Below are 21,098 nucleotides of genomic sequence, written 5' to 3'. Positions count from 1 at the left end.
CAAAAGTCATCTATGTACAACTGATTGCTTCCTATGGACCAGACCAAAAATGTGTAAGAGATGGCGAGCAATGGGGCAGGGACAGTGTAACACAAGAAGGCACAGCACTGGGTGATGAAAACTGTATCCATAGTATTCTTACAATTGTAATTGTTCTATGTCAGCTTAACTGTTCCTAAAATGTGATAATTTTGACTACCAACAATCAAAAAAAAAAAAGAGTCTAGGATACCAAGTACATGCAAGAATAAAATATTTATGTGGGGGTTTCTGTGAAACAGATCAGGTAACAGGAATTCTTAACTCTAGAACATTCTAATGAAGGGCATGAGAACAGTTCTTTGACTTTGCTTTAAAAAAAAAAAAAGATTTGAAAGAGTTACACAGAGAGAGGAGAGGCAGAGAGAGAGACAGAGAGAGAGAGACAGGGGTCTTCCATCTGCTGCTTCACTCCCCAGTTGGCCGCAACTGGCCAGAGCTGGGCCAATCCGAAGCCAAGAGCCAGGAGCTTCTTCCGGGTCTTCCACGTGGGTGTTGGGCCCCTGGGCCAACTTCTGATGGTTTCCTAGGCACATCAGCAGAGAGCTGGATGGGAAGTGGGGTGCCTATGTGGGATGCTGGCGCTGTAGGTGACATCTTTAACTGCTATGCCACAGCATCAGCCCCACTGAGCTTGCTTTTACCAACGGGAAGCGAAATGAAGATTTATTGCCTTCTCCAAATACATTTTTATTACCAGCACTTTAGGCAACTCCACCACAATGTTTGCAGGGCAGCTGAGCCATCGAGGATATAGTTCTTCTACGGCTGAGGACACCCAGGGTTCTTCCTCTAGACTTGGATCTCCTGAAAGCTATCAGAGTTGCAGCTGGCCATAGGACCCTGTACTCAACATTTGGGCCCGCAAAGAAAGCTTATGCTTTGCCCTCTTGCTGGTGCCCGTTCTCTCCAAGATCAGTATACCACCATTACCCAAGCCAGAAACCCAGCAATCATTCCTTCCTTCCTCTTCCTAATAGTTAGTCTTCAGACACCCCCTGGTCAGCCACTGAAGCAAGGTCTTGCTTTATGGACAACTGAGCAAAATCTAGATCTTTAGTTGTATCAGGAATTACAAGCATAAGGGACGCGTACTAATGACTAAGTTCTAAAATGGCCCTCATTAGCGCCCAGGCACCTTATTACAACTTGAGTTTACCTGAGTACTTTGACCTAAGTTAATTATAAAATTCACTCGTTTCAAATTACAGTCAGCTACCCTGAAGGATATTTGTGAGCATTCAAATAGTCTACGAAGGAACGAAATAAAAAATCTGGGTGCTTAATGTTGTAGATTATACATGTGCTCTATTTCCTAATTTTCGTACTTGTTTGAGTGACTTCCTTTGTTTAGACAATTTGAAGAGCAATATTCTCAATATTCAGGCAAATTCCATGTGCTTGAACATCTTATTTCTTAGTCTAGCAAAGTAATCACTGGTGTGCCAGATATTGTGGAATCAGAGGAAATATATTACTTAATTTCACTTCTAAATAGGACTGATCTAATTTTTTTTAACCATTTTTAACAAATTAGAACTTTATTTTTATGACAACAGAATTTTACAAACTGCTGAGAAGACATTTTGAGATGACAATGTCTGACATATTTTGGCACAGACTTTGCGTGTGCATGTGTCTACGAATGTATATCATGCCTACACTACCCAACAGAAGGTGTTATTTGACGAAACTGATTTTTAGCGCCAGCTTTATCATGGAAGCATCCGAAGGACAGATAAAATCTGTAATTATGTCTGTTTTAGTTCAAGAAGTGTAATTTACCTATGTAAAAATTTCTAAGGAGGTCTTCCTAGGTCTGTACTGGCTTACAAGAGTTGGCTGGTTGTGCTGGTTACTCAAGAATTAATGGGGATGTCCTTGTGAAACACACAGGAGGCGCTACTGCGGGTGCTTGAGCGTCTCAGGGTGAATTGTCTGCCTACAGGTATTCTAATCGCACTCCTTCATCAGCTGTGACTGAACTGAGTTCAACTTGTCACTTTTTGACACACTGGGTCAACAATGAGCTAAAGCATTTGAAAAAGATTTCCTGTCTTTGCATTCTTGTCACTTAAAACAGTGTTCAACACATAACGTACTGAGTACATTTTCTGAAAGAAAAATGAAAAAGCTTTCCAGTGCTCTTCAAGGGTAAACATATACAGTAACCAGATAAGAATTTAAGTGTCGGCCGGCGCCGCGGCTCACTAGGCTAATCCTCCGCCTACCGGCGCTGGCACACAGGGTTCTAGTCCCGGTCGGGGCGCCGGATTCTGTTCCGGTTGCCCCTCTTCCAGGCCAGCTCTCTGCTGTGGCCAGGGAGTGCAGTGGAGGATGGCCCAGGTGCTTGGGCCCTGCACCCCACGGGAGACCAGGAGAAGCACCTGGCTCCTGGCTCCTGCCATCGGATCAGCGCGGTGTGCCGGCCGCAGCGCGCCAGCCGCGGCGGCCATTGGAGGGTGAACCAACGGCAAAGGAAGACCTTTCTCTCTATCTCTCCCTCTCACTGTCCACTCTGCCTGTCAAAAAATAAAAATTAAAAAAAAAAAAAGAATTTAAATGTCCTGTGTCCTTAAAAGAAAAAAAAAACACTAAAGCTTTTGGTAAATCCATTCAAGTAGTTTTTTAAAATAAGGCTTCGTCAGAATCAACTCTCACAGTCTGTGTACTGAAGATAGATACAAGGGTTGCTCCTGAGAAGTCATTTTTGGGGAAGGAAAGCTTTTAGGTTTCTTGGAATTAGTGCCTTAGACATAAGTTATCCTAGACCTCGATTTAAAGTGATCAGGTGAACATGCATTTTTTTCTTTTTCGGTCAAGAAATTAAATGTTGGAGTTCATATTTTTAATGATGGGGCACTAGGACCCTCCACGGTTGGGGGAGGGGAGAAGAAAACAACAAAGTAGCAGAGACACAGTCACTCCATTCATCTCTGAAAGATGATAACATTTAAACTGTAGCTTTTCCTTAGGGGAAAAAAAAACAAGCGTCGTTTTTGGCTGTCTTTATCGTAGTAAGCTAAATAAAGTGTTTGGTTGCTAATTAAGGACACAGAAAGTACACCTTTGATCACAGGGGAGGGAGGACTTTTTATAAACAATCTCACGTCAACGATTCCAACAGAGTATCCCTAAAGGAATTTGGAAACTTGTTTCACCGTATGGGGAGGGGTTATTCTGTAATTCTCGATTGCTCCTGTGGCTTTCTGGTAGAATTAAAAAATTCAAGAAAGAGAGCTATGATTTCGGGCTCTTTCCCAAAGTCTGCTTACGGATTTCTCACCAATACCGACTTCTCTTTTCTTAGACGATGCAGACGGCAGAAGCCCCGAGGGGAGCAGAGCTTCCTACCAACGCCCTTGCAATGCGGCCGGCGTGAAGCGGCAGGGGCGCGCCGGCGGCCCCCGCGCCCGGCCGCCAGCCATGTTGGAGGCGCGGGCGGCTGCAAAGCCGACGGGCCAGCCTCCTCCCGCCGTGAGTCAGAGCGGCCTCTGCCGTCCACGGGGCGTCCTCGGCAGGCGAAGAATGGCCCACGACAGCTCACCGCAGAAACCCACGTCTGACGACTGCCAACTCCTGTCTAAGTCACGCTCGGCCCTCCTCTGTACTGCCTTACCCAACGAGGAAGCTTGGTGCAAGCCATCACGGACGTGTTCCCCGCTAACAGCTTCGTCAACTCGCTAAGCCCTGGGTGTCTCGCCCCCCAGCACCGTGCATGCCCACGCCTGAGGGCGCCTGGCGTTCACCGGCATAGAATCGACAAAGGCGGTCCCCAGGGGCTGTGTGAAGGAGGGTGGCGAGGCAAGGAGCAGGATGAAGGAATCCCGGTTCTTCCCATCGCGGGAGGAGCCCCGGCAGCACCTTCAGCATCCTCGCCGGGCCTGGGACCACGATGTGTGGGTGACTGAAGCCCTCGCGAGCCGCGCCGCTTCCGCTTGTACAGTCATCTCCTTCCCCTCGCCCTAAAACAATACCTTGGCCCCCTGCCAGACTTTGCGCGGCGAACGGCTCTGGCTGACCAAGGCCAGGCACGGGTGCTGCGAAAAGCTGAGGCCGCCTCTGAGCGCTAGCACAGGCCCAGAGGAAGCGAAGAGGCCCAAGCTTTCAAACACTCCCTTCCTCCGCCCCCTCCCTTTTGTCCCAGACACCAAAACAAACGAGCTGATACACGTGTCCCTATGACTCTTGTTTACTATCAAGAGTGTGCTGTGCACGCACCTCTGGGATATGTAGTCCAACCGGTTCTTCCGCCAGCCTAGCCTTCCCAGGCGCCGAGAAAGGCTGAGACTACGAACCCACAATCCACTTCGCGGGCAAAGTTTGGTTAGGGTCCCCCGAGTCTCGGCAGCAGTCCAATCCGGAGCGCTTAGCCCAGTGACTGACACGCTGTCTCGTCCAGTAAACACAACACAAAAGTCAATACATGCCCACCCCCCGAGAAGGGCCGTGGTATCGCCCAATGGATAAGTGGAAAGACCGAATGGCAGCTCTGCGGGCCAATAAGAGGACGAGAGAGCTGGGAGGAGGCTCAACCCCCCGGGGGCTTGAGGGGAGGGGGAAGACGAAGCTTGAAAGACTTGGTAATGGCGACGGGTTTGGTAAGTAGGAAAGTTTCGGTTGAGGAGTAAGAGTGGCGAAGGAAGCCGTAACCCGCACCGGGGAGGCCAGCGTCAGTCGCAGAGAGGATCCGCGAGCTGCCGGTGGTGTTGTCGCCGTCAAGGCGGCCCGCACCGAGGCTGCCGGCACTCCGCGGCGCGTTTGTTGTCTTTCGGCTCGGGAAGGGGTGGGGGTGGGGAAGGGAGGGGCAGGAGCCCGAGGGGATGGGGCGGCCGGGCGAGCCTGGGTCCGCGTTCCCTCCCCTCCAGGGACTGCCTTCAGAGTGGGCGCAGTTAGCCGTCCAACCGCTGCCCGCGGCGAGCCCACCGGACCGGCACCTCCTGCGAGCGCGCCTGGCGCTTCGCGGCGGCGGCGGCGCGAGAGGGGGTCCCCGGACGGGGAAAGGGAGGAGGCTGGGCGAGGACTGCGTTCGGGGCCCGCTGGCGCGGTGGGTGGCCGGGCCGGGTGCGGAGTTGGGGCGGGCTGGGGCGGGGGAAGGGGCCGGGGCTGCCCAGGAAAGTTTGACTTCCAACTCTAGGCTTGTGGGCGGAGGGTCGGCGGTAGGCCGGAGTGGGGGGCTGGCCGGGGGTGGGGGGGGATCTCTCCCTCCCCCCCCCCCACAGAGGCGCCGCCTCCTCCACCCGGGCCTTGAGGGGCGCGGGCCGAGCTGGGGAGCTCGCGGAGCAGCTGGGCCCCGGGGCTCATTGTTACGCAGTTCGAATGAATGGGCTCCGCGGCGCCTGCGCAGTGAGACGGAGCCCGGGGGAAAAACAAGCCCGGAGTCCGGGCTGCGGTCACATGATGGGGGGAGGGGAGGGCGCGCGATGAATGGCGAAAGAGGGTGGGGGATGGACTCGGCGTGACCCAGAGCGGAGGCTTGGCCGGCGCTCCCAGGCCCCGCCTGGCAGGCTCCGCGGAAGACGGGACCGGAGCGGAGGCGGGCGCCGCCGGGCTGTGAGCGTTCGCCGTGCTGGGGGGTGGTCGCCCCCGGAGGCGGGCTCCGTGTTCCGCCGGAGTCGTGCGGGAAGCCGCGCCGACCCAAGGGCCGCGCACCAAAGTTTTTTTTTTGGCGCAGGATGTGCTGGTGCCTGGACTGGAGGAGAGTTTAAAAAAAAGCAAAAAAACCCACGCGAGTTGGAGTTGCACCTTCTGGGAAGCGATGGAATGCTCCCAGCGGTTCCGAACAACTGCTGTAGATGTCTTTTCCTCCGAACAGCGGAGCTGTAGCTTTGCAGTTAAAGCTGCCTTTTGAGAATCGGAACCTTTTAACATTTGTGAACATTTTTCTGTTTTTACTGTTGACCGTGTTTACGTGGAATGTATACCTTGGTGCTTTTGATTCTGGTTTTGTTCCTCGTCTTTATTTTGTAAACCAGAGTGTTAGGGTCATCTGTTCCGTTTCCTTTGTTGAAGTCAGTTGTTGCCAGTAGGCGATATTTGACCCGGTTCCGAAGACGTTTGGATTACGTTCCAGCGTTACATCCTTGAAGTTTTTCAGCTACTTGGTGCTTTTGAGGACGCCATTTAACCACTTCAAAGTGCTGTTTGTTGTGACGACTGATTATAGAACGAACTTTTGATTTCACTTTCAAGTTGCCATCTTGGTTGCTTTTTTCCTGCGTGGAAATCCCTTTTCCTTTGTTCAGTGTTCCTTGTCCCAGAATTTCCTGCGCAGTCTCCCCAAACTTACACACTTCCCAGTGTGTACCTTCCCGACCTAGACAGGATCCTGTTCCTTTAAACTTCGCCTTCATTACTGTATATTAACTTCGTTGCACTGCGTCCTTGTTATCCAAGTGCCCAGTGAAGAAGACAGATGGAATGGATTTATGAATGAATAAACTGCCAAGCCCTGTACATTCTTTAGGGTTAATGGAAAGCTGGTCTCTTGTGTCGCTGTTTAACATGAAAGTATCATTACTTTTTTGAGCATAAATTACCTGAAGTTACTGCCATATTTAAAGAGACAGTGCCTGCTTTTCATTTTTTTTAAAGTATGAAAGTAAATATTTATTTGGAATGGGGAAACAATGTAGAAAAATTGTAAATCACAAAATTCAAGAAAAACTATAGCTATGATCAGTAATGTGAAAATGTTTAGGATTAAAATCAAATTTAGGAAAATAAATTTCATAATTGAATGTTTAGATGTTTTCAAGTTCTGTCATATGACTTATCTTGAATGACAGTACAGTTGTTAAACAGTTTTGGCAATGGCTGCTTGTAGTAAGAACTTGTATAGATGCGATTGAACAGTGCCCGCCAAAGGCAAGGATGTGACCTGTAGCGGTATTTTTACATCTGCTGCAATTCTGGTGGCAGAGGGTACTAGCCTCAGGGACAGACAGGACAGTTCAGGCATAAAGGTGAAATGTAGGGACATAATGATGCTGAGTGGTGTTCTGCAGTAGTGTATTTTACCAAAACATTATCTGTTATGGGAGTTGTTTTTTTCTGAGTGTAGTGCCAAAGTAGAGTTGTGGAAACACTTTGGTGGGGAAAAAAAGTGAAGTTTCATGGAAAAGATTCTGAAAGAACTGCATTAATGCCTTTCAACTGCTTTTGGGGTAGAAAGTTTCATTGAATACAGTTAGGTAGGGAGGCTTGCTTTAACTTGGAGTTATATAATCCATTTTCAGTGTCTCAGTTCCTCCTGCACTCCCTCTCCTACGGTAATTGGAGGGTGTGCTGAGGACTTGGTCCGGGTGTCCTTCCTTCACAATTAGAGGAGTCTAGGGAAGAGGCTGCCGGGAAGTCTGGATTGACAGTGGGATGGTGAGGAATCAGACAAGAGAGCGGATCAGTAGGTCGGAGTGAGAGTAGTTAGGCCTGTGGTTAAGAGATTTTGTGGATTTTTGCTCCTAAAAGTTTGTGTAACAAAAGCAATAGGGCCTTCTAATCCTCACCCAATAAAATTGCCAAGATTGGACATGACATTTCAAAGAACAACTTCTGTAGAATTTGACTCATCTCTTTGAAAATCACTGATCTAGTACAGAGATGACACGTGCGGAGTTAACTAGTGTAAAAGGGAAGCTTTGTTGACAAGCATGAATGAACAATAGGATTAGTTCTGCCAAGAAATATTTGAAAGAGGAGCTTGTTTATCAAAATGAATCTCTAGCTGGTGCAGTGGATGGGGGGTATTTCTGAATCAGGACACTTCTGGTATTCCTTCCTGTGTGAGCAGCCTGCCTTTTTCCCCCAAAGTAGTTTGGCCGAAGAATGAGGCACTCTGGAGAGTCTATTTGTGCATGTTTTCAAGTGCTTTGCTTATTTCTCACGCTCACCGTGTGAGGTCAGTAGAGTATGGTGGTGCTAGCTCCAGCACCCAGCGCCAGTGAGGCTCCTCTGGTATTGGTAGTCCAGGCACTCTGACTGCTCAGTAGTTTAATGGCAGCAAAGCCTCAGTTACCTGAAGACCAGACTTAGGAGCCTTGATCAGCTAGGGTACAGACACACAGAGCTCTACTTCAACAAGTGTTTATTTGGTCCCTCTTGTTATTTGTAAGTGGCTCTGCTTTGAAGTCGAAATGCTTTTCCAGCTTCACTGGAGTGTTGTGGTAGCACAGTGGTAGATAACTAAGTGCTGAAGGAAATAAGGAAGTTGCAAGGAGGTGGTAGTGTACTGGGTGAATGGTGATAGGGAAGAACGAGGAAGCTGGAGAGCCCTGCAGGGGAGGGGGAAGAACACACTACACCTGTGCTGCTGTGGCCCCGAGAGCAGTGCTGCTCGTCTACACAGGATAGCACTGGAGAGAGATGTGTAGTGCCACCTCTGAATTTCATAAGAAAGGTAAAGAATGGGACATTTTCAAAGTTTAATATTGCAGTTGGTTGGGGGGTATGTGTGGGGGGGTCAGTACTGTGGCACTTTGGTTACGCTGCCGCTGCTTGTGACTCCTGCATCCCATATTGGGAGCACCAGTTCTAGTCCCAGCTGCTCTGCATCTGAGACGGCTTCCTGCTGGGTACCTGGGAAAGCAGTGGAAGGTGGTCCTGGAGCTTGAGCCTTTGGAGACCAAGATGGAGTTTCTGGTTCCTGGTTTCAGCCTGACCCAGAGAGGTCAATTGTAGCCATTTTGGGAGTGAACCAGTAGGTGGAAGATCTTTTCTCTCTGTATCCAGTGCCTCTCTCTCTGTCATTCTGCCTTTCAAATAAATAAATCTTAACCAAAAAAATAAGAGATTGCAGTTGGTATTGACTAATTCAGCTGACATCTGTATGTGACACATAGTACTGATGTTCCTTAGGATTTCTTTTAGTCTTTTTAAAATATTTTATTTATTTGAGAGGTAGAGTTAGAGAGAGAGAGAGAGATTCCATCTGCTGGTTCACTCGCCAAACGGCCAGAGCTGGGTTGATCTGAGGCCAGTAGCCAGGAGCTTCTTCGGGTCGTGGGTACAGGGGCCCAAGGACTTGGGCCATCCTACACTGCTTTTTTAGGGCATTAGCAGAGAGCTGGATCAGAAGAGGAGCAGCCAGGACATGAACTTGCACCCATGTGGGATGTAGGTGCTGCAGGTGAAGGCTTAGCCTACTACACCACAGCGCCTGTCCCATGTCCATTAGAATTTAAGTCATCAAAATAGGTTGTGTCCTGTATACTTCAAATCTTACAAGATTTTTATGGAAAGAGTTAAAATCTCCTAAGTTAATATTAAAGAACTCATGTAGAATGACTATTTCTCTTAGGAATCACTAAATAAGGATGTATACTACCATTTACCTTTTCTTTCCTAAGAATGTTTGCACAGTAAGCTGGAGGCAGGTGACTTCCCTGACAGAACTGGGAGTATGAGTCCTCTTATTTAACCTGCTCTTCCTTTCAGTATGGGAAAGGTTGTTCTGCATGTTTATATTGTGTTTCAGTATGATTTTGTATCGAGTGGAGAGTATGCCTAAGGTATGGTTCTGATCTTGTTGGACCTCTGTGCTCCCACGTTGTCTGGTGACTTCCAGCAACACAAACCTTAGTAGTACTGAGTTTTTACAGCAATGAGATAGATGTCTTATTTCCATTTTACAAAAAGCGTGAGTATTTTAAGTAAATCTTCAAAGTATATAGCTAATAAGTGGCAGATACAGTATATAACTGCAGGCAGCCTGATTGCAGAGTGCTGTTGTCTGCACAAACATCTTCCTAACCTGAGATTGAAGTTTGTGATGCTGGTCTACCTTGCCATGTGTCTCTAACAGCTGTAGTGTCTTGACCACATGACACAAAGGCCAGTCTCCTTTCTGGTGATACTAGGGTTTACATTTTTCTGATTTCATCTTGTGCTTTACCAAATATGAGTATCTTTCATTGGGAGACCTCCTTTTTAAAAATAAAAGAAAACAAAAAAAATTTATAGCCAAGCCTTCATCTTTTACAGAACTGTGACATTTGCTTTTTTTTTTTTTAATATTTATTTTATTTATTTGAAAGAGTTACAGAAAGAGAGAGAGAGAGAGGTCTTCCTTCCCCTGGTTAACTCTCTAAATGGGCGCAACAGCTGGAGCTGAGCTGATCTGAAACCAGGAGCCACAGCTTCTTCTGGGTCTCCCATGGGTTCAGAGGCCCAAGACCTTGGTCCATCCCATCTGCTTTCTTCTGGTTTCACTCCCCAAATGCTTGGAACAGCCAGGCCTGAGGCAGGCCAAAGCCAAGAGTCTTGAACTGCTTCTAGGTCTCAGGTGGGTAGCAGGGACCCAGGTACTGAAACCATCATCTGCAGCATTCCTAAGGTGCACTTTAGGAGGCAGCTGAACTGGAAGCAGAGTCAGGATTCCATCCCAGGCACTCTGATAGGAGATTGTGCAGGTCTCCCAAGCAGCAGCTCACCTTGTGTTCCAGCGCCCGCCCCCTCAAATCTCTTTTTCATACACACATGCCCACATGCTCATCTTTTAAAAATACTTCTTAACAAGTTCATAAGCGTTTTCTTATTTCATCTTTTACAAGATCCATATCATTGAATACATCATTGGTGATGTACTAAAATTCAGTTACCTTCTTACTGCTGAACATGCTATTCCTAGTTTTCCACTCTTGTAAGTAGTATTTTGAAAGTATTTGCTTGTATCTGACTGTTTCAGATTCCTAGATACAGATTAGCAGGTGCATGACAATTAAATATACATGGAGCCAAACCCTGTATTGCCTTATTTCTTATACTCTTGAATGCTGTCGACTTAGACTCCTCAAAAATGGCCCTATTCCATGCATTGCTTTAGAGCCTTACACAGTCTCAGCTATAAGATGTATTAGAGTATAGTGAAAAGGGCTTTGGGCTAGATGTAAGGAAACATGGAATTTGATTCCAGTTTGATCACCATTTAAATACGTGACTTAGTGACTGAGCTACTCAATAAACATCTTCATCTTTAAAATAGGGCCAGTGGCCAGCATCATGGCATAACAGGTAAAGCCTCTGCCTGCAACGCCAGCATCCCATATGGGCCCCTTTTGTGTTCCAAGTGCTTCACTTCTGATCCAGCTCGCTGTTGTGCCTGGGAAAGGCAGCAGAAAGTGGCCCAGGTGTTTGGGTCTCTGCCACCCATGTGAGAGACCCAGAAGAAGCTCCTGGCTTTGTCCTGCCCCAGCCCTGGCTGTTGTGGCCATCTAGGGAGTGAACCAGTGGATGGAAGATCTCTCTCTCTTCTCTCTGGAACTCTTCCAAATAATTTTTTTTTTTTTTTAAAGTTGGGGCCAGCACTGTGGTACAACAGGTGAAGCTGCTGCCTTCAACACCAGCATCCCATATGAGTGCTGGTTTGGGTCTCAGCTGTTCTACTTCTGACACAGCTCCCTGCTAATGCATCCGGGAAAGCAGTGGAAGATAGCCCAAGTCCTTGGTTCCCAGCACCCATGAGGGAGACCTGGAAGAGGCTCCTGGCTTCTGCCTGGCCCAGCCTTTGGTCATTGCAGCCATTTGGGGAGTGAACCAGTGGATGGAAGACATCTTATCTCCTTCTCTATTTAACTCTTTAAAAAAAAAAAAGTTTAGGGCAAATGATACAAAGTGGGGAAAAAAAGATAAAATGGCTTCTGTTTAAATGATTTATGACTGAGGTAGGACAACACTATATATTTTGGATATTTAGTGTCTTAAATGGAATAGTTAATTTTAAGTAGTTGACATAGGAGACTGGGTAGGGATTCAGCTTTAGCAGTTTGCTCTCTGGGAAATATTATGACAAGTTGTGTATCATGCCATTACTTTAGGCAAATAATACTTTATCTACCTAAAAGGTGTTTGAGGCATTCAAAAAAAATTAACACATTTTCAGCTTAGTGCAACGTACTGATTAATCAGTCTCAGTGTATAGTTAGAGGAGATCTGCTGGGGTATGATAATTTCCCACAGATTTGGTGCTGGAGGCAGCGTAGTTAGTAAGGCACATCTGTTTCTTAGGTGTCTACCATGATTCTCAGACCCCGCCTTCTCCCTGGCGGGCATGCAGGTGATGGACTGGGCTCGTTTAGCTTTATCAGTGATTCTCTTCAACCCTTGACGCATACAGAGTCACATGTATTCTGTAATAAATGATTTTTAGATCTGCGCCTAGAGTATACATGATTTATTTGGTCTGGGCTGTAGCTGGGTACCCTGCTTAAACCTGCGCCACAATGCTGACCCCTTAAAAGCTCGCGAGAGAATCTAAGTTTCTTTTAAGTGTGTTAAAGCTGTCCACTTTCAGAATAAGAGGAAACAAAATAATGAACACAGTTGGTGAACAGAGAAATTAAAATTTTCAGTAAATAGAATATTTCTCCATTCTTTTTAATTGAGAAAAGATTGTTAATTTCTTTTAAATAAGATTTACATGAGAAAATATCTTGTTAGTCTCAGTATTTACAACTAAAAGGAGAATTACCAGGTTAAGGAAATAAAAGTACTTGTAATTCTGCTTTTATACTTTACAAGAAGAGAATTCTAGAAGTTCAAGGTAACAGTCCTTTGGGCTGAGGTTTAGTCATGTAGTGCTGAGGTATGCAGTGGCAGGCCAAGATTCTGGGGAGCCAGAGTTGTCCTGGTCTCCCTGTGATTTGAGGGACACACAAAGGGCAATGTATGATTAAGTTAATACAGTGTTGTGATGTCTCTGATTATTTATACTTGTATCTCTCTCCAGATTGCGTGACTTGACACTGTGTTCTTATATTATTTTTATTTTAAGTCGGAGCCCCATAACATGGTGTGGGAAGTGAAGACAAATCAGATGCCTAATGCAGTACAGAAACTCCTGCTGGTAATGGACAAGAGAGCTTCAGGAATGAATGACTCACTGGAGTTGCTGCAGTGTAATGAGAATTTGCCATCCTCACCTGGATATAACTCCTGTGATGAGCACATGGAGCTTGGTAAACAAAATATCACTTAGGGATCTCACTCAAATGCAGATTACTTTTAAAATTTGCTCAGCTTCTCCACCTATCTTGACTGCTTAAAAAAGTGTGTGGTGGTTTTGTTTCTTGGGAATTTTCAACATTGTCTTGTTAGTGCTGTTGAAATGCTACTTAAAATCAACATGAGTTTGGGTTGTTGATAGTTACCATAGACTTATTTACAAATTATTAAACTTAACTGCTTTGCTTCGTATGTAAAGATTGAACTAAACACCTCAGGAAAACTCAGCTATGTGATTTTTCGAAAGATACTACTTGGGAAACATCACCTAGTGAACACCTAACCCCTGATGGTTAGGTGTTCTTCCTGGCCATTCAGTTGGTGTGATAGGAAAATGAGGATCTGATGTTTGCAGTTATTTGCGGTGATCACTCTGGCTGAATTACCCCAGAGGTGGCCTACAGAACTGTGTTGGTTTGTTGAGAGTGTTTTAGATTGTGTCGCTTTGAGGTTTGTGCTCAGGAGTAAATAGCTATTGAGTGACCTTTGCTCACTGCCCAGCCTTTCTGCTCAGCTTTGTCTCCATTTAGTATGTAGTTGTCCGTAATGCTCGTAAAAACCCCGAGAGGAAGAGACGACTGTCTTCATTTTACTATGCTGAAATGGAGGAGGTTATGTGCTACAATAACATTTGGGAATTTGGAGACCCTGAAGGTCTCAGGACATAATCTGTTTGCCAGAGATTTTTCTGGGCCTTAATATCCATTGCCTTGTGGTTATTGTTGAGCAAGGAGCACCATTTTACTCAAATAGTGGATTCAGAGCCATCATGTGTTAGGTTTCAGGAGGAAATCATACCCAAGGGAATCGAAAACTTGTTGCCTTCCACCCATGATTTCAGTTAAAAAGTAGTTAATTTCCTGATCTTGAAAGACAGGAACGAACCCTGTACAATAAATAAAGAAATGACGATCAAAGGAGGGGTGCTGGAAATTAGGGAAGGCAAATAGCTATAGCATTATTTGAATATTAGGGTGGCATTATCTTAAATTGGTATTGTGTTTTAGAACTCCTGGGCTGCTCCATAAAAGGGGACTACCTTCTAGTCAGTTTAATGAATGGATGTTTAGATTCAGTGCTTTCTTGTAAGTTTTGGTTTTAATAGGCTCTTTGGAATATTTGCCTGAATAGGAACTATACAAGGATAATTTAAAAAGTTCATGGAAAAACAGAGTTGAAAGATATTGGGGCTGGCACTGTGCCATAGAAAGTTAAACTGCCATCAGCAGCGCTGGCATCCATATGGATGCTGGTTTGAGTCCCAGCCACTCCACTCCTGATCCAGCTTTCTGCTATGGCCTGGAAAAGCAGCAGAAGATGGCCCAATGCCTTGGGCCCCTGCCACCCACATAGGAGACTTAGAGGAAGCTCCTGGCTTTGGCCTGTCCCAGCCCTGGCTCTTGCATCCATCTGGGGTGTGAACCAGCTGATGGTCTTATCACTCTCTCCTCTCTCTGTGTATCTCTGCCTTTCAAATAAATAAATAAATATTAAAAAAAAATGTTGGCACAAAAATTTCAAAAAAGTATGTGTGATTTTTTAATATTCTCATTTCCCATGAACTTTTTTGGACTTCTTTGTGTATTCTTCTGGTGACTCTTAGGAAGCTAGAGTGGGCTTCTTGGTTTGTGTGTTTTACCCATGGACCTGCAGTGCTTATGCTTAGGTTTTCCATGGACAGGGGCTGTTAGCTTTTAAGGCCTGCAAAGATGCTTCTTCTTCCCTTCTTTGTACTCTGTTTCTCTTTTTTGGTTTTTAAGGGTTCAGTTTTTTTGAATTCCTTGTTCCTTCCATTGTTTCTAGGCTTGGTGTGTATGTGAATGGTACTTAGTGTTTCAGTTGTCTTTGTCGAAGAGCTAAAGGTCTACCATAAACTACCTTTCAGGGATATACCCACAAGAGTAATAATCAATAAATAGTACTGAGTTCAGCATTTCTTGGTGAAATGCTTTTAACACAGAGTTGTCTAAGTAGTATCTAAATGTTCATGTCTGTATTCTCATTTTTGCAATATCTGTGTACTAGGATATAAAGTTTTGTAGTTAATGACTATATATGAGTATATGTACACATACAATGCCTTCTTCCTTGTAAGGTGTTAATGTAAAATACCCCAGTGGCCTATGTATTACTCCCTGGGGAGATTCATAAAACGGGGGCCAGGAGAGTCAAACCACAACCGGACCCTCTTTTTTCATTCTGTTAGTAGTTGTGCTAACTGTTCACAATAGTGATATCACTTCTGCATTTGTTGGGTTTTCCATCAGCCTCTCTGACCCTTAAATGCATAAGGTATCACTTTACAAATATGTTGCATTCAGAAGAATATTTTTGAATTTAATTATGAATTTATGATTTTCCTCTCATAAAATATGTTTGCTAGATTTGAGGATTTCTCTGCTGACTACCATTATAATGTGACTCCTTGTGTGAGTGATTTCTTTGTTACAGTTTTGAATGTGCTTACTTGCAGATGACCTTCCCGAACTTCAGGCTGTTCAAAGTGATCCTACCCCTTCTGCCATATACCAGCTAAGTTCTGACGTTTCACATCAAGAATATCCAAGACCATCTTGGAACCAAAATACCTCAGATGTATCAGAGAATACTTACCGTGAAAATGAGGTGGACTGGCTAACAGAATTAGCAAATATTGCCACCAGTCCACAAAGTCCACTTATGCAGTGCTCATTTTACAACAGGTAAGAGCATTGATTATTTTTGTTTAAAACTTCAGATGTTGGGGTGGGCATTTGGCTCAGTGGGAAGTTGCCACTTGAGATGCTGGCATCCTGTATGTGGGTATCTGTCCTGCTACTCTGCTTCTGATCCAGCTTCCTGTTCATGCACACCCTGGGAGGCAGCAAATGATGATTCCAGTGCCTAGGTTTTTGCCAGTCCACATGGGAGACCTGGATGGAGTTTGTGGCTCCTTGCTTCAGCCTGACCTTGCCCTGGCTATTGGCAGTATTTAGACAATGAGTTAGCTGATGGGAGCTCTCTGTTTCTCTGTCTTTTGGGTAAAATAAAGTCAAAATGACTAAATAAAAATTTTTAAAACTTAATATTACAAAGGCTATTGAATTTTTTCCAGTTTCAAAAGTACTAATGTTGTTTACCATCTGATGAATGATTCACTTAAATTTGCTTTAGGTCTTTAGAATTCAGTTAGTTTTTGTTGTTTAAATATGTTATTTATTTGAAAGTCAGGATTTCAGGGAGAGAGGATGAGAGAGAGAGACAGAGACACAAAGGTATCTTGCATCCTCTGGTTCATTTTCTAGATAGGTTCAGTGGCCAGGTTAGGCAGGGCTGAACCTAGGAGCCAGTAGCTTCTTCTCTGTGTCTAACATGGGTGGCAGGAGCCCAAACACTTGGGCCATCTTCTGTTTTTTTTCCCAGATGCATTAGCAGGGAGCTGGATCAGAAATGGAGTAGCCGGGGTGTGAACCTATGCCCATAAGGGATGCTGGTGTTGCAGGTGGCAGCTTTGCCCACTTTGCCACAACACTATTTTCAAGGAGTTATTTCACCCAATACTGTGATTTCATAACTGGAGAATTATATAAAGATATGAGAACAACCATTAAAATATTTTTTTAGGGGCCGGCGCCGTGGCTCACTTGGTTAATCCTCCGCCTGCGGTGCCGGAATCCCATATGGGTGCTGGGTTCTAGTCCCGGCTGCTCTTCTTCCAGTCCAGCTCTCTGTTGTGGCCCGGGAAGGCAGTGGAGGATGGCCCAGGCGCTTGGGTGCTTGCACCCGCGTGGGAGACCAGGGGGAAGCACCTGGCTCCTGGTTTTGGATTGGCGTAGCTCCGGCCGTAGCGGCCATTTGGGGGGTGAACCAATGGAAGGAAGACCTTTCTCTCTGTCTCTTCCTCTCACTGTCTGTGACTCTACCTGTCAAATAAATAAAAAAAAAAATTTTTTTTTTTAATGTTTAAAAGTCATCAAAGTGGTCAGGCACTGTGGCATAATGGGTGAAGCCACCGCCTGCAGTGCCAATATCCCATACGGGCGCCGATTTGAGACCCGGCTGCTCCACTTCTGATCCAGCTCTCTGCTGTGGCCTGGGAAAGCAGCAGAAGATGGCCCAAGTGCTTGGGCCCCTGCAACTACATGGGAGACCCAGAGGAGGCTCCTAGCTCTTGGCTTTGGACTGGCACAGCTCTGGCCGTTGCAGCCATTGGGGGAGTAAACCAGCAGATGGAAGATCTTTCTCTCTCTGCCTCTATGACTCTCTGTAATTGTACCTTTCAAATAAATAAATAAGTCTTTAAAAAAAAAAAAGTCCTCAAAAATAAATTAGAATAATATGCCTGCTTTTAGAAACAAAAATATTTGCTTAAAGAACCACAGTAATAATATACATTGTACTTTAAGCTTGTGTTACTTTAAACTTGTATTAACCTTGAAGTTAGTTCTTTTTGCTTTAGTCTTATGTCTTCCACAATGTATGTGGCTTTATTTGTCTATTTGCTGATTCTGAAGATTGCTAATGCTAAAATCCTGAAGTTATAAAAATGGACTCCTATTAGCAAAAATGACCATATATCCAGATAAGTGTTTAAGAAGTAGAGAGTTGTGTGAAATTATGGTGGCTTCCAACTAATATTTCTAGGAGACCTAAGTGAATAGCAACATATCATCATCTATCCCCTAAAAATAATATGGAGAAATACGATAGTTTGTAAGGGAAAGAAGTGCCTAGATTTGCATGCCTGTGGGTGGAAAATGATAGACCAGAGTCCATACTACTAAGCTGCAGGAGTAACTGGAATCCTGGTCCTGGTGCTAGGTTAGTGTACTGCTTTGCCAAAGAATAAACTTTTTAACCTTCAAACCCAGGTTTTCTTGTGACCTATTGGGTTGTCTTTAAAAATTTTATTTTGCATGGTAATTGGTTTTTATTAGAGCAAATTCAGTTGAGTTAACTTTATTTTAATCACATGTAAGTTTCCATAGGGAAGAAAATTTGCCTTTCAGAGTATTATTTCTTCATAATTCTAGTTTTCAGTGTAATCATAATAATCAAAATGCTAAAAAATGCTTTAAGATTTTTTATTTTATTTACTTTTTTTTTATTTTTTTATTTTTTGACAGGCAGAGTGGACAGTGAGAGAGAGAGAGAGACAGAGAGAAAGGTCTTCCTTTTGCCGTTGGTTCACCTTCCAATGGCCGCCACGGCCGGCGCACTGCGGCCGGCGCATCGCGCTGATCCGAGGCCAGGAGCCAGGTGCTTTTCCTGGTCTCCCATGTGGGTGCAGGGCCCAATTACTTGGGCCATCCTCCACTGCACTCCCTGGCCACAGCAGAGAGCTGGCCTGGAAGAGGGGCAACCGGGACAGAATCCGGCGCCCCGACCGGGACTAGAACCTGGTGTGCCGGCACCGCAAGGTGGAGGATTAGCCTAGTGAGCCACGGAGCCGGCCATATTTTATTTACTTTTAAAGATTTATTTATTTATTTGAAAGGCAGTATTACAGAGAGGCAGAGGCACAGAGAGAAGTCTTCCATCCACTGGTTCATTCTCCAGATGGCTGCAGCTGCTGGAGCTGGGCCAATTCAAAGCCAGGAGCCAGGTGCTTCTTCTGGATCTCCCACGCGGGTACAGGTGCCCAAGGACTTGGGACATCTTCAACTGCTTTCCCAAGCCATAGCAAAGAGCAGGATCAGAAGTGGAACAGCTGGGACTCGAACTGGTGTCCATATGGGATGCTGGCACTACAGGTGGCAGCTTTATCTGCTGCACCACAGTGCCAACCCCTGAATTTTTTATAAAAACAAACCCTGACTTAATTATTGGGTCTCTTCCTACCATTTCTGGTTTGGAGATAATACTTCTCATTTTTCACAGCAGAGTCATGAGAATTAATCATGTAGTTCCTGGAAAGTGAGTAAACCCTTCGGAAGCAAAACAGTACGAAGACCTACGTAAGGGGTTATCTCCCCAAGGATGTAATTTACTCTACACGTCTTCTACGTTTCCCTTAGCATAGAAAGAATCACTCTGCTGTCTTGCCAGCCATTGGTGCTGTCAGTGGCTGCCCATGAACTTCTCATGCAGTGTTAATCCCCACCAGCGTTTGAGCTCTTGATGTGTGCAGTCATAATTGTTCAGCACCAAAGCTTTGCTGCACAGATAGCGTGCAGATTGGTGTTAGGCAGGCTCTAGCATGGTAATTTTCATAGAATATTTAGGCCACCAGCATTTTAGAACATTGTTACTTATATTTTAAGTCATCATACTACTAAAAGAATTGATGAAACTTTTGTCTATTAGTCATGAGTCAGGGATAAGCAAAAGGAATTTGTAGCAGTTTGCCTTCCTCTGATATGTCATATACATCTAAATATGTAATAAAAGGAACAAGTTGTGTAGAGAGGAAACATGCAGCGTGTAATTTAAAATACTTGATGGGAGAGTATGTAGGCTATATGGGAATTTGAGGGACTACTTATTTATTTATTTATTTTTTAAAGATTTAAGCCAGGAGCCAGGAGCCTTCTCCAGGTCTCTCACACGGGTACAGGGGCTCAAGGACTTGGGCCATCTTCTACTGCTTTCCCAGGCCATAGCAGAGAGCTGGATCGGAAGTGGAGCAGCCGGGACTCAAACTGGTGCCCATATGGGATGCCAGCATTGCTAGGCGGCAGCTTTAGTCATAGCACCGGCCATGGGACTTCTCATTTAAGGAGTAATGTGAAAATGAAAGCATAGTTTCATAGATCCTCATTTTCACATCATTTCTGTGAAGGTACAATGAAAAGATCATTTTTAAAAAATATTTATTTTCTTTATTAGAAAGGATTGTTGGGGGGGGTGGTGGTTTACTCCCTGGATGGCCTCAACAGGCTAGGCCAGACAGGAGCCAGGAGCCAGGAGTTCCTCTGGGTCTCTCAGGTGGGTGCAGGGGCCCAAGGACTTGGCCATTCTCTGCTGCTTTCCCAGGAGCACTAGCAGGGAGTTGGATCAGAAGTGGAACAGACAGGAGGTGAATCAGTGCCTATATGGGATGCTGGCATCGCAGGAAATAACTTTACTTGTTATGTCACAATGCTGTCCCCAGTGAGAAGGTCTTAATTGAGGATAAAATACAAATTGAAGGGAGGAATAAAGATTTTTCAGGAAATAAGGGAAGGATTAGAAAGATGTTCTTCTCCCCTTTAAAAAAATGGTTATTAGTACAGACATACATCAGTTAGCTACATTTGATGTATAATAACTTCTTTTTTTAAGATTTATTTATTTATTTATTTGGAAGTCAGAATTACACGCAGAGAAGGAGAGACAGAGGGAGAGAGAGAGAAAGACAGTGAGGTCTTCCATCCGCTGGTTTACTCCCCAGTTGGCTACAACAACCGGAGCTGCGCCAATCCAGAGGAGGAGCCAGGAGCATCTTCCGGGTCTCCCACACGGGTGCAGGGGCCTGAGGACTTTGGCCATCTTGTACTGCTTTCTCAGGCCATAGCAGAGAGCTGGATCGGAAGTGGAGCAGCCAGGACTCGAACTGGTGCCCATAGGGGATGCTGGCACTGCAGGCGGCACCTGCTGTACCACAGCGGGGGCCCCTGTATAGTAACTTTAACAAATTTGAATTAGAAAATAAGATACAGTGTCTGGTGCTGTGGTGTAGTGGGTAAAGCCACCACCTGCTGTGCCGGCATCCCATATGGGAACTGATTCAAGTCCCAACTGCTCCACTTCTGATCCAGTTCCCTGCTATGGCCTGGGAAAGCAGTAAAAGAGGGCCCAAGTCCTTGGGCTCCTGCATCCACGTGGAAGACCCAGAAGCAGCTCCTGGCTCCTGGCTTCAGATCAGCTCAGCTCTAGCTGTTGCGGCCATCTGAGGAATGAACCAGCAAGTGGAAGTGGAAGACTGCTCACTCTCTCTCTGTCAGCCTCTCTGTAACTCTGCCTTTCTTTTTCTTTTCTTTTTCTTTCTTTTCTTTTCTTTTCTTTTTTTTTTTTTTTTTTGACAGGCAGAGTGGACAGTGAGAGAGAGAGACAGAGAGAAAGGTCTTCCTTTGCCGTTGGTTCACCCTCCAATGGCCGCCGCG

At 45.4% G+C, this 21,098-nt stretch overlaps 1 protein-coding gene and 1 long non-coding RNA gene across 4 annotated transcripts in view; one reads left to right on the top strand and one right to left on the bottom strand.

Moving 5' to 3' along the window:
• Window positions 1-340: 340 nt before the first annotated feature.
• Window positions 341-4,446, bottom strand: LOC138849034 (uncharacterized). Of its 2 annotated transcripts, none has more exons than XR_011387367.1 (2): window positions 4,261-4,446; window positions 341-585 (listed from the first exon to the last, which is right to left on the bottom strand). It is a non-coding gene; the product is annotated as an uncharacterized lncRNA (long non-coding RNA). The 2 variants fall into 2 exon arrangements; XR_011387366.1 differs by lacking the exon at window positions 4,261-4,446 and adding an exon at window positions 3,659-4,210.
• A 48-nt stretch (window positions 4,447-4,494) lies between these two features.
• HBP1 (HMG-box transcription factor 1) overlaps window positions 4,495-21,098 on the top strand; it is a 33,209-nt gene continuing 16,605 nt past the window's right edge. The window contains exons 1-3 of one of the 2 annotated variants that reach the window (XM_002712037.5): window positions 4,495-4,640; window positions 12,806-12,989; window positions 15,509-15,737. In XM_002712037.5, coding sequence (XP_002712083.1) covers window positions 4,626-4,640; window positions 12,806-12,989; window positions 15,509-15,737 — 428 coding nt within the window. In that variant the 5' untranslated portion in view covers window positions 4,495-4,625. Of the gene's footprint in view, window positions 4,641-5,541; window positions 8,435-12,805; window positions 12,990-15,508; window positions 15,738-21,098 lie in introns of those variants that run through there. The other variant, XM_051849691.2, reaches the window with a different exon arrangement.

Source organism: Oryctolagus cuniculus, chromosome 3, assembly GCF_964237555.1.
Source record: "Oryctolagus cuniculus chromosome 3, mOryCun1.1, whole genome shotgun sequence".
Lineage (NCBI taxonomy): Eukaryota > Metazoa > Chordata > Mammalia > Lagomorpha > Leporidae > Oryctolagus > Oryctolagus cuniculus.
This window is presented reverse-complemented; position numbering and strand designations above follow the sequence as displayed.